This window comes from Papaver somniferum, chromosome 5 (assembly GCF_003573695.1).
Source record: "Papaver somniferum cultivar HN1 chromosome 5, ASM357369v1, whole genome shotgun sequence".
In the NCBI taxonomy this organism is placed as follows: Eukaryota; Viridiplantae; Streptophyta; class Magnoliopsida; order Ranunculales; family Papaveraceae; genus Papaver; species Papaver somniferum.
The window spans coordinates 214,483,531-214,509,062 of NC_039362.1; the positions used below are offsets into that span (position 1 = coordinate 214,483,531).

At 38.5% G+C, this 25,532-nt stretch overlaps 2 protein-coding genes and 1 pseudogene across 12 annotated transcripts; 1 reads left to right on the forward strand and 2 right to left on the reverse strand.

The window, feature by feature from the left end:
* The first annotated feature begins 4,040 nt into the window (after positions 1-4,040).
* LOC113278596 (thaumatin-like protein 1b) lies at positions 4,041-5,140 on the forward strand. The gene is made up of 2 exons (XM_026527400.1): positions 4,041-4,122; positions 4,311-5,140. The coding sequence occupies exons 1-2, from the start codon at positions 4,071-4,073 to the stop codon at positions 4,985-4,987; spliced, it is 729 nt and encodes a 242-aa protein (XP_026383185.1). The 5' UTR covers positions 4,041-4,070; the 3' UTR covers positions 4,988-5,140.
* Positions 5,141-13,049: 7,909 nt separating this feature from the next.
* Positions 13,050-16,228, reverse strand: LOC113284609. Of its 11 annotated transcripts, none has more exons than XR_003328280.1 (7): positions 16,053-16,228; positions 15,625-15,698; positions 14,769-14,812; positions 14,353-14,666; positions 14,112-14,218; positions 13,632-13,850; positions 13,050-13,389 (listed from the first exon to the last, which is right to left on the reverse strand). XR_003328280.1 is itself a non-coding variant. In XM_026534114.1 (7 exons), the coding sequence occupies exons 2-6, from the start codon at positions 15,668-15,670 to the stop codon at positions 13,773-13,775; spliced, it is 348 nt and encodes a 115-aa protein (XP_026389899.1). In that variant the 5' UTR covers positions 15,671-15,698; positions 16,053-16,228; the 3' UTR covers positions 13,050-13,389; positions 13,632-13,772. The 11 variants fall into 11 exon arrangements, 2 of the variants coding, with proteins under 2 accessions (XP_026389899.1, XP_026389898.1); XR_003328278.1 differs by having other exon boundaries at positions 14,112-14,227; XR_003328281.1 differs by adding an exon at positions 15,811-15,866 and having other exon boundaries at positions 14,112-14,666.
* Positions 16,229-20,536: 4,308 nt separating this feature from the next.
* LOC113284799 lies at positions 20,537-20,636 on the reverse strand (annotated as a pseudogene).
* Between the last annotated feature and the right edge of the window lie 4,896 nt (positions 20,637-25,532).

Here is a 25,532-nt window from a genome sequence, read left to right on the forward strand (position 1 = left end):
AGAGTCGAGTACATAATTACTTTTTTTTTCCCTTTTGGCCAAGTGCTAATGCCCATATGTGTAACACACTGAAACCGCGTTTGGATATAATTTTGCTTTTGATTTCTGCTTTTCCAGAAACAGGAATTAGAAGTAGAAGTCAGAAGTCCAGATATTTTACTTCATAAAAAATCGAGTTTTCTGCATCTAAAAGTTATACTGTAATTCTATAATTGACCTGACTTCTTGTTTTTTTATCAAAAAGTTATTTCTGGATGCATATCCAAACGCGTTATAAGACTGATCACTTTTTCTTTCCTTTTTAATTACAGTTGTTTGTCATGTCGGCGGGATTTATTTACGTCCTTTTTGCTTTACTTCCTTTCATCTTAATTACTTCTGCCGTCTCGACAACATCTTAGGCTGGTAAGATGTGGAAAATAAGTAGCCTCAAGTCACCGAGATAGAACTTCTAGATTAAAGGATTAACTACTAGGATTAACTAAAGAGAAGAGAGACAAGATTAAACAAGACTGTTTCAATTGATTTCAATATACAGAATATACAAAGACTCAATGCATATATATGCATAACTAACTTGAGGGTTAAGATACAATCTTTCCCAAATAAAGACAATTCCCTAATATACATAGATTTCCAAATATACAAGTTGTGTTATCTTGAGAGTTAAGTCACGTTGTGTTAACACCCTCCCGCAAGCGTAACGGGTTATCTTGAACCGTAAGCTTGAACCTTAAAAGAGAAAACCGATCACTAGAAAGTGGTTTGGTGAATATGTCCGCAATTTGATCTTTAGAAGATATAAAACGGACATCAAGAAGCTTGGAAGCTACTTGATCACGAACAAAGTGGTAATCAATTTCTATATGTTTCGTCCGAGCATGAAATATAGGATTAACTGTGAGATAAGTTGCACCAAGATTATCACACCATAATATGGGAGGAGAGCGTGTGGATATACGAAGCTCAGAAATAAGTGATTGAATCCACATAATTTCGGCAGTAGCAATAGCAAGTCCTCGATATTCAGCTTCAGTACTAGAACGAGAAACAGTCTTTTGCTTACGAGCACTCCAAGAAATAATGTTACCACCCAAATAAACACAATATCCACTTGTAGAACGACGATCATCAAGAGAACCAGCCCAATCAGAATCAGTATATGCACTGAAAGATAATTGTAAAGAAGGGGATGGCTTAAGAAGTATACCAAACGTACTTGTATGCTTTAGATAACGAAGAATACGTTTAACTAACCCCCAGTGAAACTCTGTAGGAGCATGCATATATTGACAAACCTTATTGACAGCAAATGCAAGATCCGGACGAGTAAAAGTTAAATATTGCAAAGCTCCAACAATGCTACGATATTCAGTAGCATCTGTTAATAAAGTGCTACGATCAGAGGAAACATCACCGGAAGTACTTAGCGGAGTAGTAATTGGTTTAACGCCATCCATTTTTACTCGAATAAGAAGATCTTGAGCATAACGATGTTGCGAGAGAAAGAGCCCCGAAGAAGTACGAATTGCCTCAATCCCAAGAAAATAGGATAATTGACCAAGATCTTTAATTGCAAATTCTTGCTGTAAACGAGAGAGAATAGATGAAATACCTGTAGTACTAGAGCCAGTGACAATAATATCATCCACATACACCAACAAATAGATCACACCATGAGTCCCGGTATGAATAAACAAGGACGAATCACACTTGGAAGTGACAAAACCAATTTGCAACAAAAAATTGCTAAGTCTGTGATACCACGCACGAGGAGCCTGTTTAAGTCCATAAAGAGAACGATGTAATTTGCAAACATGTGTAGGAAAACGAGAATCAACATAACCAGGAGGTTGTTTCATGTAGACTTCCTCTTGAAGTTCTCCATGAAGAAAAGCATTCTGCACATCAAGTTGATGAATGGGCCAATTGGAGGATAAAGCCAATGTAAGAATAATACGAATAGTGCATGGTTTAACAACCGGACTAAACGTTTCAGAGTAATCAATTCCTTCTTGTTGATTGTATCCTTTGGCAACTAATCGAGACTTACGACGTGCAATGGTACCATCTGGATTACGCTTGATTCGAAAAACCCACTTACAACCAATAACATTCATAGAAGGATGATACGGGACTAAGGACCAAGTACCATTTCGAAGTAATGCATTGACCTCATCGTCGGATGATGTACGCCAGTCAGGGTCCTTATGAGCTTGAGAAATGCAGGATGGTTCAAGAACTGAATCACAGATGAGAGCATATCGTGAATTTGGTTTGAAAATACCATCTCGAGCTCTTGTAGTCATCGGGTGTGTAACAGGGGAAGCATCTGTTGAAGTTACAGATTGAGCTTCTAGATTAAAGGATTAACTACTAGGATTAACTAAAGAGAAGAGAGACAAGATTAAACAAGACTGTTTCAATTGATTTCAATATACAGAATATACAAAGACTCAATGCATATATATGCATAACTAACTTGAGGGTTAAGATACAATCTTTCCCAAATAAAGACAATTCCCTAATATACATAGATTTCCAAATATACAAGTTGTGTTATCTTGAGAGTTAAGTCACGTTGTGTTAACACACCGGACGACTTGATATGCTGGGTCGTATAGAAAGCGTTCAAATGTGCCCATCTCAACTTTAAATTCTGTCTTCACTTGTCTGGGTCCAAGTGTGAATCTTAGATGAGATTTGCAGAGAAATTCAGGACCAAAATTAATGTGTATTATCAAATTAACTCCAATTTCAAGAAAAATAATGTAGTTCATGATGCCTCTTTCGACAAAAGAATTAATTTTCAGAGAAATCTCATGGTCGTACTACAGAAAGGAGGGGTATGCCCTTGTTAAATTTAAATCCAGTCTTGACTCCCCTTGGGGTCCTAATGCGAACGTTAGATAAATTACCAGCGGTTCAAATTAATTGTAGACCGGCAGTTTCTTCATTACTGCTTGAAAGCGTGAGAGTCTCTTCTCTTTTCCAAATTAATAGTCCAAAGTCACAGGGATAAAGTCATGCAATCCTGCACAGTTCAACACTCCCAATACATCACCAAATATGAAACTGATGCGCGGATGCAGAGGATGAACTTTAAGTTTATAACTAGGTTTTGTCCAGTTTTCCTTTTGAAGTGGTCAGTGGTCTCAGTGATGGAGTCAAGTTTTTTGGGTTGGAGGGCAAATGTAAGCAGTGAATATACAAATGGCGGCCACTAAGATACGGGCAAATTATCAAATACTCTACAAAATTTTGATATTTATATGAAACATTATACTATTCAAACCTGATTATAGTATTTGTCAAAGCAAATTATAAATTCATGCAAGGTAGAGGAAAGCAGTGCGAGATCACCTATATGAAGCATGGTTTAGTTGCAGGAAATCTTACGACTACATCCTTAGTAAAATCTAAAGAACAATCTAAATAATCATCATAAGAATCACAAGAACATTCATTAAAATCATCAAATTGGATACAAAGTAATGAGAAAACCTTAACTTGTTCTCCAAATAATATTTCTCTCTCCTAATTTTCTTGTCTTACATAGTGGATGACAACTAATAAAGCCCTTATTTTCAGATCTGGCATGCGCCGTTAACGCACGCTTACATTGACTCTTCTCGCATGCATTCTTAACACCGCACAACTCTTCACACTTTACTCATGATTAAGATGACGTCATCTGATACGTCATTCCGGATATGCTGTATGCGGTGTCCTTCGCTCAGTCTTGATGATCATTACTTCACATATTTGATTAGTGTGCCGTATTTTGTATCCATACATGGGGATCCCCACCTCATAAATCGGTGTTTATATATTTAAACCTCAGATATATTTCATCTTTTAATGTCGAACGCGTATAAGTGTACTATGTAGACTCTGCACCAAGGCAAAATCAAAGGTCAACCGTAAACGAGTGACTACTTACTATTACCACAAACACTTGAACAGCGAAAAAAAGAAGTCTATAAATGGTCACTCAACCAAATGTAATGTTCACTCCTACTTTCATGTACTTCTGTTGAAAAGAAGAAAAAGTTCGCAGAGGAAATTCGATGGAAGCGAAAGGATTTTTCGCTATTTTCTTGGCTCTTGTGTCCATAACAGGTTTAATCTTAATGCTTGTCTTATATCTTGGCTCTTTTTCCTCTTCTTTTTGGTTTCCGCTTTCCATGAATTATCAGCTGTACTGTTTAACAGTAGTTCAGACTGATATCACCAATGGGAAAACTAGTCTGCTGTCATTTACATTTGATGGTATTTGGCTTAAAAGGTGTTTATGACTGATATTTCAGGTGCATTTTCGGCTTCGTTTACATTTAAAAACGATTGTGAATACACAGTATGGCCAGGAACATTGACAGGGGCTGGATCCCAATTATCTAAAACCGGGTTTGAACTTGCAACTGGGGCATCATTATCCGTAGATGCATTAGCTAGATGGTCAGGCCGATTTTGGGCAAGAACCGGTTGCTCCACTGATTCCTCTGGGAGGTTCAGTTGTGCCACCGCAGATTGTGCTTCGGGTAAAATTGAATGCAACGGTGCTGGAGCTATTCCGCCAGCAACCCTACTTGAATTCACTCTAAACGGTGATGGTGGCAAAGATTTTTACGATGTTAGCCTTGTTGATGGTTACAATTTGCCTGTCTCTATTACTCCACAAGGTGGGTCAGGTGGTTGTAGTTCGACTGCATGCATGCATAAGATAAACCCCATTTGCCTACCAGAATTAAGCATCAAGGGTGCATATGGTAGTGTAATTTCTTGTAAAAGTGCTTGCGAAGTATTCCAACAAGCTCAATATTGCTGTACCGGTTCTCACAATACTCCTGCAACTTGCCCTCCGACCAAGTACTCAAAATTCTTCAAAGATGTTTGTCCCCAAGCTTATAGTTACGCGTACGATGATAGATCGAGTACATTTACTTGTGCTTCTGGTTGTAATTACGTGATTACATTCTGCCCCTGAAAGGAAATCTATGGTACTCTCTTCTACTTGAATGAATGAAAAAAATCAGAGAAGGCTTGTTTGCTAAAATCAAGTCTTTTCATCTTATGGCTTTAAGTTTTTATCAACTGATGTTTCAGTTTTCTCTATTATGGGTCATTAGATCCCCTTCACTGCGTGTTTCTAAATATATTTCAATAATATTATTACCAATTACAATTTGGATATATAGTATAATGCTTTTCTTATTTTTAGCCATGACCTGATTAAAGATAACCTATTTGACTTTGGTCCCCTGTCCCAAAGTGACCAAAATATTAAATTTGACATTTTTCTATTAGCTCAAAAACTAGGTAAGTAGGTCACTGACTTGATAAGACGCTGAGTTCAGATGAAGAAAAGAACAAAAATTACATAAAAAGATTGTCCCAATTCTGGACAGAAAAAGAGAAGTTCAGATGAGCGATGGAACCAAGAGCAGATGCCCAGGCAAAAACTAATGAATTTGCTTCATTTGCCAAATCTGAATCCGCTTTAAAAGTGTATTTCTCTTCAAAAGTGCAGGAATTTCTTTCATTCCGGAGAACCCAGACCACTGCAGCAGGAATCAGAGACCAAAGCAGTTTTCCAATGCTAGAAAAATGATTAAAATCCCAGCATAGAGCAAGCTCATAAAAATTTCTTGGAAATGACCAAATCCAATTAGAAGGGGTTAAGCGTGACCAAATCCTATAAGCGACTCTACAGTGCAATAAGATATGATCTGCTGTTTCGAAAGCACCTCCACAAAAAATGCATCCATCATCAACGACAATTCCTTTTCTAGCAAGGACATCTATAATGTTTAACTTCCCATGTATAGAACACCAAGTGAGGAAAATTATCTTTGGAGGGATGCTCTTCTTCCATACAAAAGAATGAGGAAAATTGTCGACTCCACTCTCTGCATTTAGATTAGTATACAGAAATTTGACGGAAAAAACGCCATTTGAACTGAGAGTCCATCTTCTTGTGTCAGCAAAACTATCAAGAACAGGCGGGGTATCTCATATAACTTGCAGTAAGCTAGCAAACAGATTAGGTCAAAAAGCAAAAGACCAATGAAACAAAAGAGACAATAAGACCCACTAAGTATACCTAATAGGTACCCACAAGCACACGATAAAAGTAGGTTAGACAATGACACTGATATTACAATTTTGGTAGATTGCCCTAACCGTAACTACCGTAAATCCAGTAGCACACCCAAATAAGAAAAGAAACAGATCTAAGACATGATAAAGGTTTTGGATGAGAAATTCTTTATTAATTAACCACTCCAAGTAATGAAAAATACAAGTTCTCGAGTACAAGGAAACCCTAATATCTCACCCTAAGCAAAGCTCTCTCCCTCTTCTGAATACGACCCCCCTTTGCATTACCCAAGGACCCCTATTTATAGATCAATCGATCCTAATGGTGTACAACTCATTTTACTTCGTGTGAATCTCGTGGAGATGCTTTATACTTCGCCCAGATCATTTTCCATAAAGTTTTCTCCTTTCTTTTGCTGACACTTTTGGATGTTGGTCGGGACAACTGTCTCTTTTCTTGGTCCATAATTTACTGACTTCGTTGATTATCTTTCCATCCAAGTAACCTTACTTCGTCCATCTTTATTTCGTGGTTGCTGTCTTGCGGGGTACTCCAACTGATTCTTCGCAGTTTAGATTCTTTATACGAGGTACTTTGTTTTTAGGGTGCTTCCTCTTCGTGCTTTGCGTTATTAGTTAGTAGCGAGGTAATTCTGACGTTTGATTTGACAAGTCACTGACCGAGATCTTTAAGTGAGATTCTTCAGTCCTATCTCGTGCCTTCCTGTGCGGCCACGTGGCGAACCTATTTTGTGTACCTACATTTGACTTTTCTTATTTTGTTCGAATCTTATGAGAATGGAATAAGAACCGTTTGGGATTCCTTGTCCTCCACGTTCTCCACCTTCTTGCTTCCACATGGCCACGTTCTCCTGTTAACCAGTTACTACCGGTCAAGTTTCCTCGAACGTGTCGTCAACCTGGTCTGTCGGTAACCTTCCACTTGCTTATAAATACCTCGTTTTAGCTCTAGTTTGGGGTTTCGTTCTTCTTCTTTAATACCTTTTTTCCGTGAACTCAAGCTATTTTTCCTTCTGCTCCTGTCTCTGCCCTTATAGTTACCCTTCTTTTCTCTCAACTGTCTTGCCTTTATTTTCATCATTATGGATCCAAAGAAGGTATCAACCCCTACTCAACTTAAAACTCTTGAGGATTTCCAAGCAGATTTCTAAAATATGGGTTTGTCTTTAACCTCTGCCATTGACTCCTCCATGATTCCTCCCATCTCTGCAACTCCTGATATGGAACTGAATTATCGATGGATTCTATCCGACACTTGGTCTGCAAACAGGATGATTGTCACTGTCGGTCAGTTAAGAGCCGGGTATTCCTTTCCCCTTTACGATACTTCTAATCCCATTTTTCTAGAGATTTTGAACGAGCTTCAATGTGGAGTCTTTCAGCTTTCTGGTAACACAATTCATATTTTTAACGAGTTTGTAATTCGCTCAGGAAAAGGTACTTCGCTGGTTCCATCAACAACTGAGGAATTCAACCTTCGCGACTACAGTGCGGACTCCTTCGCGACTAACTATTCCGCAAGGTTTATAAGCACTAAGAAGTATCAAGAGTGGGGAATTGAGCTCATCTAGAAGACTATCTCGGCCTCGTTCAAATCTCCTCTTTTAAACATGGATCTTCTCAAATGTCGCAGGACGAAGACTGGGCGAGGTTCCCTCTAGTGGTAGGGGGTCCCTTGGTCTGAAGGGTCGATGAGAAAGGGATTCCCCGCAAAGCTCCCCTTTCCAAACACTGTTATCTCGCCAGCTGCGATCCTTGGAAGCTTTGTTGGTCTGTGCTCGCTGAGGTATTTCTTCGTCTCTTAAACCTTTACCTAGTTTTTTGGCTTTGCTCGTTCTCACACCCCTTTTCCTTTTTATTTAGTATGAGATGCCTGCTGCTGGTCTTCTCAAAGAGTCCAAGGATGGGGATGTTGCTTTTAAACAAGTAACCACTTCGCATATCACTCTCTTTTCTGTGGTATAAACTTAATCTCTAACCCTTTATTCTTCGTAGGGTGATATGCCCCTTGTTAAAAAACCTCCTTCCGAGCCAACTGGGGGTCGGAAAATACGTGACCCTACTTCGCCCTCCCCTTCAAATCAGGTATCTCTGCTTCGTCTAAATTGTCTTTTCGCGCGTTATAATCCTTTGTTTATCAATCGTGTTGGTCCTGTTATTTCGCAGACTACATCTTCTCCTGTCCTTCCTTCTGGCGAACACAAGAGGAAGCGTAGGACCTTAGATATGGCTAGCTTGACCGCGGTTAGGAGCTCTATTGCTTCTCCAAGTCAACCTTCAGCTCATAAGCACCAATCTTCCCAGTCTCGTACAACTGCTTCCCCCAAGGTTGCTGATCCTCCTATTCCCCCTTCTCTAGGCGAGCATCCTGAGAAACCCACGGAGAAACCCCCTTCTCACGAAAAGGGGAAGCAAGCGGCTTCGTCTGCGATGTCCAACCTCATCTATGATCCTGATATGAAGTTCCTTCAAGATATTCATAACAAGGCTTGCGAATATCCCGCTACGAGGTCTCGTGCACTTGAATCTTTGGTGACTTTCAGTGCTGACGACTTTCTTTCTCAAGATTCTTCCGTGTTACTGAATGCTTCTATGAATTTGACTCTCCAACAACATTCCGCTGTAATAAATTTGGTGATCCCTACATATTTTTTCCACATCATCTTTACAGTACTTTGCGGTTTATTATTAAATTCTGCTTCGACGATTTACAGGAGGTCAATCGTCATATGGCCATCGTAGTGGAGACTAGGTTGGTTCGAGAGAAGATGAAAAAGGATGATACTCAAATCAAGGCCTTGACGAAGGAGCTCAAAGAGGAGAAGGAGTATTCCAGCAATCAAGAGAAGAAGATGGAGAAGTTTCGAAGTAAGTTTTTTCCCTTGTAGGTGAATTTCTTGCCTTTGCTTTTACTTCTGTTATTTTCTTATTTATTTTTTCGTCAAGCTCGATGCATGCAACGCCAAATGGATGTTTCCGAAGTGTCCACCTCGCTGGAAGATATTCGCGCTGAGAATCTGAACCTCATGACTCAGAGTGATTGCTATGTGTCTGAAAACTTGATCTTGAACGAGAAGGTCGAGACCCTTTTCTCGCAAGTGGACCGCCTGTCTACCGATTTTTCTCATAACGAAGAGTTGAACCTTCATCTTCACGACAAGAACGAGCGCCTTAAGTTATAACTTCAACGGGTTAACAATTCCATTACTACCTAGAGGAATCTTCATGCTTCGTCATTATCGGCCTATAAGAGACTGGAGGAAGACAACGAGCGCGTGATCAGTAGAAAAAAATCAGGTTATGGTTGATATTCGAAAATTTCGTAATAAAGTAGCGGTTTAAACGAGGAAATTTATTGTCTGAAGAAAAAATAAACCTTCACGCTCAAAGTCTGTCAAATCTTCCTCCCGAGTCAAGTCTGTGGATCTTCGCAAAAACGAGGGTTCTCTTGTCATTCAACCCAGCAAAGATACTTCGAAGTCTGGTCATGATAAAGGCTGGGACAATGCTTATCACAAGTTATGCGTTCAACTTCAAGAGTCGGATCTAAAAATCTCCTAGATGGATCATTTGCATTCTGATATCCAAGAGACTTTGAATACCACTATCTTACAGATAGAAGGTAGCTCTAGGTGCAATGCGAGATACTATTGGTTATTTCAAATTTCATATTTCTGATAAAATATTTTTTTATTTTTGCAGAATCCGAAGAGCGTTACAATAATCAGGTTCTTCACCTTTCTCGCGAAAGGGATGAGCCTCCCCAAGAAGTTTCTCGCCTCAAAGATGAGGTTAAGGATTTGAATGCTGATATTCTCGCCGCAAGAATACCCAGGACCACTTGGTTTCTATATTCAGCAACTTCTGCGATGAGCAAGGCATTCCTCATCCCACTTTTCCTCTGGGAGTATTTTCTGACGACGAGCAACCAGTCAACCGCGAGATTATCTCGGGTGGAGAAGAGAGACCCCTTGAAGGTGAGGAGGAACAAAAAACTGGTGTGACGATGGTCGAGGAGGAAGAGTCCAAGGATGCTTTTTCTTCCACGAGTTCTCTAGGACAACCTTCAAATCTTGATGCAGATACTGGTGCTGGTCTTGGTGGGGATGGTGGTGAAGTCCATGAGACAACAATTATTGATGGTGCTCCTTTTCAGAAACAATCTTAGATTCCCTTCTCTCGTATTTTTCAACTTTAGTTATTATAACAATCTCTTTATCTGGGCGCTCCCAAGCTTGGGGGGGGGGGGGCAGAACACCTTGACTTTTTCTTTTATATATTTCTGGTTGTCTTTAAGTAATATTTTTAAATATTATGGTTTTCCATTTCGTCAAGTATATACTCGCCGAGGAATACTCAAAAGGATAACAAAATTTAAAGTATATACTTGCCTCTTATTCTTTTGTGTATTTCCGAGGTATGGAATGAAAGTTTGGGATCCCGTTATTTTGATTTTGCGTACAAGCTTTGAACTTTGTTACTCGCCTCATTGCGTGTTCTTACTTTAACTTTTCGCCTGTGCTTCTCATGTTGTCTTTACTCTCGCTGCTTAACCTTTCCCCATTGTCCTTTGTCTGCCTTTGTCTTTTTACTCATTTCATGATAATATTGCTTTATATATTGTTCTTGTGTTATTCATTCATGTGTTGCTTTCCAAGGTCTTATTGTGCCTCCTAATTAAGGTCTTATTGTGCCTCATCCTTTTTGAAGGATCTTAATTCGACGAAGTATCAAGCGCTTATTATTTTTTCAAATAATAATCCATCTACCTCGTCTTAACATTTTGTGAACCTCATTACGCGACAGTGCGACGAGTCTAGCCATTCCCATGAATGTTAGCCCCATGACATTGCCGTCTTTTTTGGTCACGCAACTCACTAATCTGGAGGGTGCCATCCCTTTATATTCCCCCTTATTTCCCCTTTAAGGAGGTTAACCCTAACATGCATGTTGGTCTCCTCCCATCCAGTTATTACGACATTCAATTGTTTTCGTGACTTCTTATCCCCTTTGTCGATATGGCTTGAGGTTACGAAGTCACACCTTAAGTGAGGTTTTTTTGGGATCGAGTGCTTTGTAGCCAAGTCTTGGAACACAGTCATGGCCGGTAACGCTCTAGACGTCCCATGCACCCGCAGCTCAACCGAATACGTCGGCGCTTTGGTCATACTCCACACTCCTTACCGAAGGCCATCATAAAAGGGACCCTCAACGGATAGGTCTTATCATTACCCCTAGCTTCCTTTCTGAGAGTTGTTCACGAAATGCGTTAGGTTTTGCCTCTTGCACTTTCATGCGAACTAGGGTGCATGCCGTGGATTCTCAGCTTCCTAGGCTAAGGTTTTAAGTTTCCATAGAAACCATTCATTTTTTGGGTCTTATTCGCCTCCTAATCTGAGGTCTTACTTTCTTGTGGTTCGTGTTATTTTAAATGCCTTATGAAAATCCGTATCTTTGAATCGGTTCATCAAACTTCAAAATATTATTGCTATTATTTTGTAAACCTGGTACATTGCCCAATGATAAGTTCATAAGTACATTTTCTCGTTTCTATGATTCCTTCTCGATATCAGCATTCTTCTTCTAGGCGGATATGCTTTGACTGATAACTTTTCAACTCCTTCATCTTCACCTCGTTTCTGATCTTAAACAATGTTGAAAATAAGGGGTGTCTGGCTGACAATGCATCAATGAACGATCGTACTAAATCTTCTTCTGATAGCCTTCCCTTTAGTTCTTTGCAAATTTCATCCCATCTCGCCACAATACTTCGCAAGCTTTTGTTTTCCCTTTGTTTCATTAGATCTCCCTTAATCTTGCCTATTCCGCTTGGCATGGGAAACCGCATGGCCCTATGATATGTAGATGCAACCCCTTTTATCCCATGTATCCACGACCAGCCTATAAGAGCGTTATAAGGTGAGTCCATATCTAAAACACAAACAATAAATTTTGTTTCCAACTCTCCCGCGAAAATCTTTACGACTAATTCTCCCTTTGGTTTTGACGCAACCCCGTTGAACCCATATATGTTGTATGTCGATGGTACAAGGTCTGAATCTTTGTACCCCATGGTTCTAAATGCATGATAAAAGAGTATGTCGACTGAGCTCCCCGTATCCACCAAGATTCTGTCTATTGCCCAGATTTTCTCTTTCTTGACTTCGTCATCCTCCCACTTTGAGTATCTCTCAAAATTTAAGGTTACGACCAACGACTCTATGTGCGAAGCTCCTCCCTCTGGTGCGTCCTTTGCTGAGAATTTTATCTCCCTCTTTTGCCACTCTTCTAATGGCTCCTTCTTCGCCACACTGAATATCTCATTCCCTTCGAAGTCCCTCTTATTCACTCTTTTGAGTATATTATCATGGAAATTTTGAATGCTCTTGGTTGAATGTATTATCGAATTAAAATTCAGTTTGTGGGTTCCTCGATCTATTTCGATTCGGTACACTTGTTGATCGTTGCGAGGCACTAGTCCAAAATGCGGAATTTATGACAGGCAGAAAACTGTCGAAAATAGAGTTATAGGACTAATACCTTCCGTCCTAGAATTTATGACAGGCAGAAACTGTCGAAAATAAAGTTATAGGACTAATACCTTCCGTCCTAAAGTCTGTCCTATTTTTGGTGTACTATTTATTATATGACAGTTCGTTTCTGTCCAAAATATACAACAGATTTCTTTTGTCTAAAATGAACTACTGGTGATGATTGTTGAAATTCTGTAATCAGAGATTCATCCATATCTGATTCAGGTGAATCAGTTTCAGGCGAGTCTGATTGAGGTGAGTCAGTTTCAACCGAGTCTATTTCAGGTGACTCAGTTTCAGCTGAATCTGATTAGTGTATACCCAATTATTTTTCCTTTCTTTTTTCGTTATTGTTTTTAGATAAATAGTACAGACAAAAAACCAAACGAATTTTGTAAGAAAATGCAACTCATTAAATTAAAATAAACCTTGAATTCGGTTAACTTAACAACTCCAAACATCTCTAAATTAACAAAAAAATCTACTTCATGTTCAAAACAACAATAAACAATAAAAACAGTGTGATTTAACATCCAAGCGCAAGAGTAACGTATTTCTTTGGCCATTTAATCATCTCGCCAAGATAAATACCTCAAAGTGTTCCATCTCCAACTCATAGTTCCTTATTTCTTTCGATAAGCACTTCATAATTTTCACCATTTATACTGAAATTAACACGTCCAATTGCAACTGCTGTCTTCTTTAAATTTCTCAAGACGCGTCGAGTTACTAGATTCTGTCCACCAGTAATATGTGACTAAAATTATCATACAGCGCGAAACTTATACAAAATACAGAAACCCAGACACCAGTCTAGATAGAAGTGTACAATCCAGAAAACAATAGAATTTTTTAGGTGTATCAACAAACAGACATGATGCTTTGAAAAGAATGTAAATAAAAAGTAAAGTTTGTATATCATATATGCTACTTGTAAAATGTCATCAGGAAAGAACAATTATAACAGGCACACTATACCTGCTTTGGAGCAACAGAGGAGGGTTGAGCAGTATCCTGCCTGCCTTCCTCGAAAACATTAAACCTTGCTTCTAAAGTATTTAGATGAGTTTGAAGACCTTGATTGTTCGATTTCTCAATAAATAATTGTTCCCTACAAGCTCAAGAAGCAAGTATTTCTGTCTTCGATACCTCGCCACCCATCCCACATACATAGCCCTTTCCATCACATCCAAAGTCCTATTAGAAAATAGTAATAATTTTAGCAAAAACGAGATGGTAAAAAAGGCATCAGAATCCAAAAATGCTTGTGAAGATACAATATAATGGTAAATTTCACTTCCACCAACTAATGAAACTAACATCAGAATCCAAATGCTTTCATATATTTCCCTAACCTCTTCCTACTCTTCCTACTTAATGATAGAATATCATTGATAAATTAAATTATATGACCAATTAATTATACATGAAGCTCAGGAAATCAACAAAACTTACTACCTTCTTTGGTACAACATGTTTGAGATGTAACGGATCACCTGGGTTATTCTTGTAGACATGTGTAGCCATACACGATACAGGTCTGTCCACCTCACCATCTGGGCTCTCTTTTTTCTCTTGTGATAACATTACACACAAGTTCATATTACAAGCTAGTTGACTACTAAAAATGGGCGGTAATTTCACTCAACACTAACACAGATCAATGCAATTAGAAGTTAATAATAAAATAAAGTAGTACCATCTTATGTTCCACTCTTGGAATGCCTTTTCTACCAGTGCTATAGGGAGTCTTTACATTGGACCTTGCAACCTTCCCTCTTTCCCTAGCTTCTTGAAATTTCTTGGAAAAATATATATATATATATATTTAAAAAGTCAGGCCAGTCTTCTTGTTTTTATGCCTTCAAGCGCATTATTTCTAAACTCAACAACAATTCCATTTCTTAGAGCTTCATCACAGATCACATTAAGGGTGGTCTTTTTATATTTCCATGAATTGTTTGCTTTCATTAAAACCTTTTTTTTAGCAGCTTCAGGTATATTGTAAGTAGACTGCACAGGTGCATGCATAAAGCATTATATAAGACTCATAGGTTCTAAAACGATTTAAATCACAAATCGTGGATAAATAAATTCTGCCAGAGTTCAGTTTACCTTGCCTTTTCCTTTGTTCCTTAGTATCTTCTTTAGCCTAGTTCCTATAACAATTGCAAATATGATTATTATTCGAATGACATCATGATAAGCTCCAACCAATATTACTGCAATAACTAAATTCTAACATAGCAAACCAAGATTTTGCTAACGAACAGATGAGGGAATGATAAGAACAGAACATTGTGCATAGAAACAATAATAGCCATGTCTCACAACAAGTCTAGGTTAGTTTAATATGAATCGTCGGTACATATGCCCATTTCTGATCTATGGTCTCAAACAATGCTCTCATATCAATTTGATTCAATTTGGAACCTAGTTTAAATTCAAATATTAAAACTGCACTAAATTTGCCACTGATATGAACAATTCGTCCTATTTTGGTAGTCATTTTAGGAAGTGCTTCGAAATATTATAGGCGTGGTGTCTAACCTATGTGATGTTCAATATAATAAATGTACAACAAAAGCCTACACGAGTCAATGGCATAGCTTTCCATGTATGCACAACCGACAGATCATTGCCAGTGTTCATCAAAGTAAGCATGTGCAAGAAACTGCAGTCCTCCAAGAAAATGATACATAAAGCAATAAAGCAACTTATAGTAGTCCTCTGAAGAAAATAGTTTGGTAATATGGTTTTCAATTAATATGTGAACAAGAACTTGAAAAACCCAAAATCCAACATAAGTTTTTAAAGGATTTTCAACTAAACAGACCAAAATTTTGTTGCTACCACCTGTGAGTACCTGGGTTTGAGTTTGGGTGCGCAACAAAATAAAGGTGAAACAAAACAAACGACAACAAAAACGAAAAAGAAAACTGACTACTAGTAAAGAAATAAAGACAAGTACCTCCTACAGACTTTCGTGCTGCTGGGAAACATATGTAAATAGCCATCTGCAAATCGTCTTCTGCCTGTTTTTTACTGGTAAGAAACAACAAAACATACCCGGATTAGAAACCTATTATGTGTCAATCGATAAACATGTGTTCCGAATTTTACAAACCCTAAAAGTAAATTGAATGTGAAAACATACCAAATCACTAAACCCGATCTTCAAATCATCCTATTGACAGCTAGAATAGGAAAACCCTGAATTTTAAACCAAAAATACTGAAAACCCTAAATTTCATACAAGCAACAGATGATTATATCAAATTCGAATCATTTATAGCAGAAGGCAAATCTCATATAATAAGTCCCTCAATCTAATAAGAATTTCATAAAGAGTAAGATGAATCAGATGATTATATCAATCAAAATCACAAAAATCCTTACTGATTTCGAATCTCGATCTGTCCACGATTCTTCACATCAACATGTTTAATGATACAAGAAAATGAAAACGAAAATTCAGCAGAGAAAGGTTATGAGAAGAAGGTTCATCTGATTAAACCACGATGGAGGAGAATGCGGAGGCAGTTTTCTTCTCAATCTGTGTTCAGTCTTTCGAGTTGTTTTTAGGTTTTATAAGTAAGGTATTTTGAGTTGGCCGTAAGATCATTTTTATCAAGGGTCCAAACTAAATTAGAAAATTTAATTTAATTTTTTATCTGCTGGGGTGGAACTTAAAAGGGAACGGGGTAAATAGAAACCAAATAGAATGACACATTTCTGGTATTATATACTAGATGCAACTTTTCGACATATCCAGACTGTAAAACATTTAACGACGTATGGAAACTGTCGTATTACGCGAACATCAAGGGTTCTAAAAACCTGATTTTAGACTAGTGAGGTGGGGGTGGGGGTGGTTGTACATATCCCTTCAGAAAATGAGCGAGCTTCCCCTGTTCCACTAGACGAAGTATAATCCTTCGGATGTTTCGGCAGTCATTCGTGTGATGCCCATGAAACCGATGATACCTGCAAAATTCATGACTCCTAGTACTCGAAGGTGGTTCTCTTCCCAGATTCGGTGGGGAAGAATCTCTTCTGTCAGCACTATCTCTTCCCATACCTTCTCCACAGTTGTATTTAGTCTAGGAAGCTTTACATCTTCAAAGGCCGGTGCATTTAGTCTTCGCTCTCCAAACCTAGATCCTTGATTGCTTCTGTACTGATATCTTGTGTTATGGCTTCGGGGCTCATAATTCCTTCGTCTTGACTCCTCGTATCTCTGTTTATCGATCCACTCATGATCTCCGCTTGACACAGCTACAAGTTTCTCCGGAACTGGGGTTGAAGGTTCCCCTTTCTCATATTTCAGATCATCCTCCACGACATGTACTGTTCTTGGTAATAGCCTTGAATTTCCTTCCTTTGCTGGAAGTGGTGTTAATTCGCCGACTTGCCTCTGCTTCTCTTCCAACGCTATGTATTCCTCTTGGTACTCCCTTAATTCATTCGTCGTCAAGGAATTCCGGATTATGAATATTTGAGTGTCCAATTGGTTGGTCAGGAATAAGGCGTTCACGAAGGCTAGGATAAAAATTTCTCATCAAATCGTCTCGCAAGTTCGCTACACACTGTCCTCCATCTCGTTACTAGTCCTCGCAAACTTTCCGTTGGTTTTCTTCTTAGGTTAACGAAGGTCTCGATCCCCGGCCTCAACAAGTTGTTACTTATGTACGTTGTTAGGAATATTCTTTGTAGGTCTTTGATAGAAACATTTTTGTGTCCGATTTGTCTCGATTCTATATGTTGTTAGGGCTCATTTTTGTACTTATTATGGTGTTTTATTTATTTGTAGGTATTTTTGGCCAATAAACATTTTTGGAAAAAATTGGCTCGAAAAGTTGTCGGAAAGCACCCGGAGGACATTTGCTATTCGGACTCTCACTTTGGATAACGGGTAACCTAATTACTATGGGACATCCCATTTCCAGGCAGTTGCTAATCGCACCCCTACTCTGGATAAGGGGCAACCATCTTCAACATTCAAAAATCAGGTTTTTGGCGGGAAAAAAGTGCAGTTAAAGAGCAGTTTTGGAAATCGTGATTTGAAGGAGTTTGAGGTCGATTAAACCTCTGATTTTCATATGATAGACTCCTTATGGGTCTAGGAATCTGATATGGGTGTTTAAATCGATTAGAATGGGCTCAATCGACGTATTTTTTTCACAACAAGAAAATATGGAAAGTCACGTGTGTGACCTGTTTTAGGGAATTTTAGAGAGATTAAAGCGTTGTAAACCTTCCCAAAGATTTGTATCTAAGGAAGAGTTTAGAATAAAAAGGAAAGCTCAGAAACGCGTAGAAATCCTAAAACAAGAAATTGTCGCAACTTGGTGTGAAGAGAAGGAAAGAAATTTTGGAAGATTTGGGAGAGATTTAATCGGTATTTTTGGTATAAATAGATGTCTTGGGTCATATAGAAGAGGTGTCGAGAGTTTGGGAACCTAAGGAGAGCCAGAGAAGAAGAAATCAGAGCTTTACCAAACTCTATTTCTGTTGCTGCTGAAGAAGAAGAAGAACGCGATGAACATTGACGCTCGGTAAACAGTCGCAGAACAGTGTCGTTGTTTAACAGCTGAAGAACATTAAACTGTTCAGGGCAGTATTATTTTAGGGTCTTAAAATCAGCGACAAAGCAACAGTTTTTCTGTAACAGTTCCATTGTAATAGCTGTTTTGCAACACCAAGACACTGTTGCAAACAGTCTGTGTTATTACTTTTCACTATTTTAATCATCTTTTGAGAAACAAACACATATTTTGAGATCATGATTGATATGAGGAGCCCCATTGCTGAGGCGATAGAGGAAGCTATTTTTCCAACAAAAAGTGGTATATTCTACTTTATCTTTTTATTTGCAATAATTATATGATTATTTTCCTTGAACTATTATTGAATATGATTTTTATTTGAGTGATTGTGATCTATTTTGATGGAGTATGCTTAGTTTTAAGACTTTTGATGCTTCATACTTGGTATTTACAATTATTACTTTTGAAAATATACTTGTTGAAATATTTTAGAATCAAATTAAACAAGAAAATTGCATAAATATAAGTATTGGTTTAATCACTTTGAACTTGGAAAATAGTGGAATCTTAGCGTCAGTGTTTCTTTTAGTATTGATATCATCTTTGATTGAGTTTGCTATAATTTTTAGTGAGATTTCTATTTTAATACTAGAATTGAAGTTCTAATTAATATCCTTCACAAGATTGAGAATCGAACCACTTTTACCACTATCTACAAATCACATCAATTTTTGGCTCCGCCGACGCGGACTTGTTTTTAAGGTTTTAGATTTTATTTTTATTTATTTTTGTCCTTTTTTATGTTTTTGGGTATTTATCTTGCGTCTACAGGTTCTGGATCATAAAGAAAATTGAGGCAAGGAGTTTGGTGATTTCATAAAGACTTGGAGCTAAAGATTAAAGCAAAAAGAACAGAAAAGAAAACAATTTTATTTTAGACAATTTTAGTTTAGGGTTTGTTTATTTTATTTAAAAAAAAAATGTATTAGGGTTTATTATTTTTGTAATTTTTCTTTATTTTTTTGGACTTTTGGACTTTGGGACATTATTATTTTTTATTACCCTACGGAAGGGTACTTTAAATATAAACTGTTTGCAGAGAAGGATGACAATTACGATATTGTCTCTGCACCTTGGGTTCATACACTAGACATCGGATTCAGTGGCCCGAGTCGACTACAACCGATTCATCCCCCGTCTGGAACGGGAGGTAAGATTCTAAACACTCGCGAATCCCCTGTCAGCGAGTTACTGGACTCCTTTGTATGCATATATGTTGAGGACTGAATACGGACATTTATTTTTCTAGTAAAGGGACAGGCCTGGCCATACAAGATAAGGGTTCGGATTTCATCACCGTTCTCTTCTTGCCCGCTTTAGGAACATGTAACCTACGCGAACCCAAGCCTAAAATTTTGACTAGAACGAGACCGTTAGGGTAACGAGCTTAACAGGAAAGTCACTCGAAAAATATTGGTTACTCTTTTAAGCATACTTCGAAGTTCTTGACGGTTTCTGTAAGTTGAATGCGTGACTGCGCCGCCTTGTAATACCGGTGAGGCCTTGGGTATCAAAGCTCCACCGAGCTTCCCTCGCCTCTATTCAACTTACGTTAACTCGGATTGATTCCAGAGGGGTTTGCTTAAATTGTAACGAATTCCCGTTCGAAGGATTAAAAGATGGTCTAGAAACAATCTAAGTGGAGCCATCATGCTTTTTGTTTGCTAGAAATCAATAGGTTTGATTTGATTGAGTCGGCCTTGATCTGTGTTTGCTTACTCTTCCAATTTAGAAAATTCTATTGTATGCCTGAACGTAAAAGAGACGCACTAGGTAGATTTGTTAAAGAGAAACCTGGTATTTCGAAGCGTCTCGATTACCTTAATCTAGAAAGTTCCGCTTTTGAAGAGTCTGTTTTTGAACGTTCTTTGACTGATGAGAGAATCCTTGTTGCTCTGATAACGCCAGAAATGGCAACTTTGAAAGCTTTGTTGAATCCAACTAGGACTACCCGTCCTTCATGTATTAAGTTAGCTGAAACGGAGGCACCCTATGAACTGAAACCTGGGACCTTACAGATGCTCCCAATATTTTTAGGGAAAGAAAATGAAAACCCTTATTACCATGTTAGGGATTTTGAGGAAATTTGAAGTACTCTAAGAATTAGAGGCTTAGATGATGATGCTTTGAAACTTAAGTTATTCCCATTTTCCCTGAAAGATAAGGCCAAGTCGTGGCTGTATAGTTTGGACTCCGAGTCAATTGAGACATATGAAAAACTTACATCTGCCTTTCTCAATAAGTTATTCCCTAGGCACAAAACATCGTCTATTAAGACACAAATATGCACATTTTCACAACAAGAGGGAGAATCTTTACATAGGTATTTGGAAAGGTTCAATGATTTATTATCCCAGTGTCCTCATCATGGTTTAGAAAAGGTTAGGATAGTTCAGATCCTTTATGAGGGTTTAGATTATTCCACAACGACCATGATTGAGTCTCTATGCACTGGTGGATTTGAAAACCAAACTGTTGATGCGACGATGGAATTTTTTAATGAAATCGCCGAAAAAACCCAGCAATGGGAAAATAGTAGGGCACTCCATAAAACAATTCTTTTAAGTAGAGGAAACATTAATAGAGTAGAAGGAGGATATGAATTAGATGCCAAAATTGCTGCTATAGCAAAAAGGTTAGAAGCCTTAGAAGTGGGCCAGACTAGTGGTAGAGTGGAGCCTTTTTGGGAAGGCCAGAATATTGAAGAGCAGGCCAATGCTCTTTATAATAACACTAGATTTGATAACCGTCAAAAGATTGACCCATATTCAGAAACCTATAATCCTGGTTGGAGAAACCATCCGAACCTTTCGTGGTCTAAGGTCCAAAGTCAAGGTCAGTTTAGTAATTCTAATGCTCCCCCAGGTTTTGGCTATACTAAGAATCCTTCAGGACTAGCTCAGTTTTCAGAATCAGTCAGATAAGAAAATCCTAAGTTTAGAGGAATCTCTCGCCTTGTTAACTCAGCAAACTGCAAAATTCCAGTTATCCGTAGAACAGAGTCTACAAGCTAGTTACAGGATAGGACAAGAAAATAGTCAGGCTATTTCCAAGTTAAAAACCCAGGTTGGTCTGATAAGTGATTCTTTGAGATAAAAAGGTAAGTTTCCTAGTCAAACACAACCCAACCCTAGAGGAGTTCATGAATTAGGTGCAAAACCATCGAATCAATTGAATGCTGTTAGAACCCTTAGAAGTGGTAGAGTTGTAGATAATAAGGTAACCATGCCCGATAGTGAACATATTGTAGTTCACCCCTCAGGATCTGACCTCTCAGGACCAGTAGCTGAAGAGACTGATAAAGTTTCTGATGATGTGAATTCGGTTCCTAAAAGGTCTTATTTTAGGCCTAGAGCCCCATTTCCTCAGCTATTAGTACCAACAAAGAAGGAACCAACGATCTTTCTCAATCGAAGACCCGGATTCCGACCGAACTTTAATGACATAGTGGAGGTTTTTAAGCAAGTTACCATAAACCTTCCCTTTATTAGATGCAATTAGGCAAATTCCTGCTTATGCCAAGTTCCTTAAGGATATGTGTACGCGAAAGCGAAAACTTAGCGTCCATAAGAAAGCCTTTTTAGCTAGTCAAGTAAGTTCAATCATTCAGAACACCACAACTCCAAAGTACAAAGACCCAGGTTCTCCTACCATTGCTTGCACAATAGGTAACTTCCGGGTAGAAAAATCTTTACTTGACTTAGGAGCCAGTGTGAACTTACTGCCATTCCATGTATACTTACAACTAGGACTTGGTGAAATGAAACCTACTCAGATGACACTGCAGTTAGCTGATAGGTCTGTTAAAATCCATCGAGATGTTCTCGAGGATGTTCTTATTGAGGTCGACAAGTTTATTTATCCAGTGGATTTCATGGTCCTAGATACCCAACATGTCCCTGATCCATAGAACCAGATACCTGTGATTTTAGGTCGCCCATTTTTATCTACGTAATGCGATCATTAACTGTCGAAATGGTGTGATGAGTTTATCTTTTGTCAATATGACTATGGAGATGAACATTTTTAATGTCAGTAAGAAACTTCATGAGATATATGACACATGTGTTGAGGAGGTGAACATGACAGAAGCCTTGTTTCAGGAGTCATTACCAAACATCTTGTATGAAGACCCATTAGAAAGTTGTCTATCCCATTTTGGTTTAGATTTTGACGACGATAGCACTATTTAACATGTGAATGCTCTATTAGATTCTAACCCTGTGTTAGACACTGATAGATGGAAAGCTAGGTTCGAACCGTTACCAGTTTCTGAGACCACCCTAATTGCTTCTTTAGAAGAGCCCCCAAAGTTGGACCTTAAATCACTACCCGATACTCTAAAGTATGTGTTTTTAGGCCCATCTGAGACTTTACCTGTAATTGTAGCTTCCAATTTGGATAGTGATCAGGAAAGTAGGCTAGTAAATGTACTTCAAGACAATAAGGAAGCTTTAGGATGGACTATAACAGACATTAAGGGTATAAGTCCTACTGTAAACCTTTAGGGAATTTTAGAGAGATTAAAGCGATGTAAACCTTCCCAAAGATTTGTATCTATCTAAGGAAGAGTTTAGAATAAAAAGGAAAGCTCAGAAACGCGTAGAAATCCTAAAACAAGAAATTGTCGCAACTTGGCCGTGAAGAGAAGGAAAGAGATTTTGGAAGATTTGAGAGAGATTTAATCGGTATTTTTGATATAAATAGATGTCTTGGGTCATACAGAAGAGGTGACGAGAGTTTGGGAACCTAAGGAGAGCCAGAGAAGAAGAAATCATAGCTTTACCAAACTCTGTTTCTGCTGCTGCTGCTGAAGAAGAAGAAGAACGCGAAGAACATTGACGCTCGGTAAACAGTCGCAGAACAGTGTCGTTGTTTAACAGCTGAAGAACATTAAGTTGTTCAGGGCAGTCTTATTTTAGGGTCTTAAAATCAGCGACAAAGCAACAGTTTTTCTGTAACAGTTTCATTGTAACAGCTGTTTTGCAACACCAATACACTGTTGCAAACAGTCTGTGTTATTACTTTTCACTCTTTTAATCATCTTTTGAGCAACAAACACATATTTTGAGATCATGATTAATATGAGGAGCTAAATCCCATTGCTGAGGCGATAGAGGAAGCTATTTTTTCAACAAAAAGTGGTATATTCTACTTTATCTTTTTATTTGCAATAATTATATGATTATTTTCCTTGAACTATTATTGAATATGATTTTTATTTGAGTGATTGTGATCTATTTTGATGGAGTATGCTTAGTTTTAAGACTTTTGATGCTTCATACTTGGTATTTACAATTATTACTTTTGAAAATCTACTTGTTATAATATTTTAGAATCAAATTAAACAAGAAAATTGCATAAATATAAGTATTGGTTTAATCACTTTGAACTTGGAAAATAGTGGAATCTTAGCCTCAGTGTTTCTTTTAGTATTGATATCATCTTTGATTGAGTTTGCTATAATTTTTAGTGAGTTTTCTATTTTAATATTAGAATTTAAGTCTAATTAATATCCTTCACAAGTCTGAGAATCGAACCACTTTTACCACTATCTACAAATCACATCAGTCTTTAAATGACGAAATCGACATTTCCGGTAGCCCTTCGAACCATGCCAACGCTTCGCCGGTCAAGATCGCCGGGAAGTATTTACAGAGCTCCGCTTCGTTTCGTCCCCACTACATCAATGATAGAGTATACTGCTTCAAGTGTTGCACAACACTTTCCGATCCACTGAATATGCTTGAAAATGTTGGTAGCTAGCACGCACTTCTCAGGAATGTCCGCATACATTATCTCGTAGGTGAATGGGGATTTGTATGCCTCCTCTATCGCCCCTGCCAGTTGCACCCTGCCACCTCTTCGCGAATTTTTCACCAGCGTCCTTTGATTTTGTAGCTCATTCAAGACCTCTTGGTTCAGGTTTCCTCCATTTCTTTCGTGACGGTCGCCTCTCATCACACTAAACCTCCCTTACCCTCGTCCGATTGCTTCTTCATGTCTCCGGTTCACATCGTGTTGCCTTTCCTCTTCTCGCCTCATTTCGTCTAAGTTCCTCCTTTCTTCTTCGTATCTCCGCCTCTGATCTTCCCATCTCGTTGCCTCCAACGCTCTCCTCAGATATCTTTCTTCACTGCCTTCCCTTTGCCGTCATTTTCGTCGCTCTCCTCCATCGTCCTCATGGGAAAATCTCCTCCGTCGTGGCTCTTCCTCCTCTGACGATATCGTGTTTCCTTCCAATTCCATGGCGTCAGCTTATGTTTCCTCGTTAAGTTGGCAATTTTGTAGCTCCAACCTAGTATTTTGTCTCATCAGTCGGGCGTGTTGCTCCGCTAGATCCCTGTCTCGTTCCCGTTCAAGGCGAAGTGTTTCCCTTAGCTGCTCCAACGTCACGTGTTCTTCATCAATGTTTCCTTCCAACTCTTCGTGGGTCATTTCTTCTTCGGCATCAGTGTCCATATCAGAAGTGCGTATTGATCCTTCCCTAAAATCATCTTCTCCGGCCTGATTATTCCGTCTTCGGTTCACGCCTTGCCTTCCCCCCGCAACCGATTTTTCTCCCTTTTCCATTCTTCCTCCTTTCTTCGCTTCCAAACGCTTGCTTCTTCTTGTCGCTATCAAGTGCCTCGATCGATCTGGTACTCTGGCCGTCGACCGATCCTTGGTTCGGTATCTCTAAATCTACTTCCTCTTCTACGATGCAACACCCAAAGATTACTCCCTCTCCTATATCTCTAATCTTAACTACGAATGAATTGTTTAAGATCTACAAAACCCTAATTTTAAAACAGCTCGCCGAAATATCTAACTTCTATAATTTTAACAGTTTCAACCTTTCTCAAACTCTTAGATGAGGATAAATCCCCGATATAAGTCCCTATTTCTGGACGCCAAAATGTAATTACCGTAAATCCAGTAGCACACCCAAGTAAGAAAAGAAACGGGCTAAGACATGATAAAGGTTTTGGATGAGAAATTCTTTATTAATTAACCACTCCAAGTAGTGAAATACAAGTTCTCGAGTACAAGGAAACCCTAATCTCTCACCCTAAGCAAAGGTCTCTCGCTCTTCCGAATACGACCCCCTTTACATTACCCAAGGACCCCTATTTATAGACCAATCGACCTTAATGGTGTACAACTCATTTTACTTCGTGTGAGTCTCGTGGAGATGCTTTATACTTCGCCCAGATTATTTTCCATAAAGTTTTCCCCTTTCTTTTGCTGACACCTTTGGATGTTTGTCGGGACAACTGTCTCTTTTCTT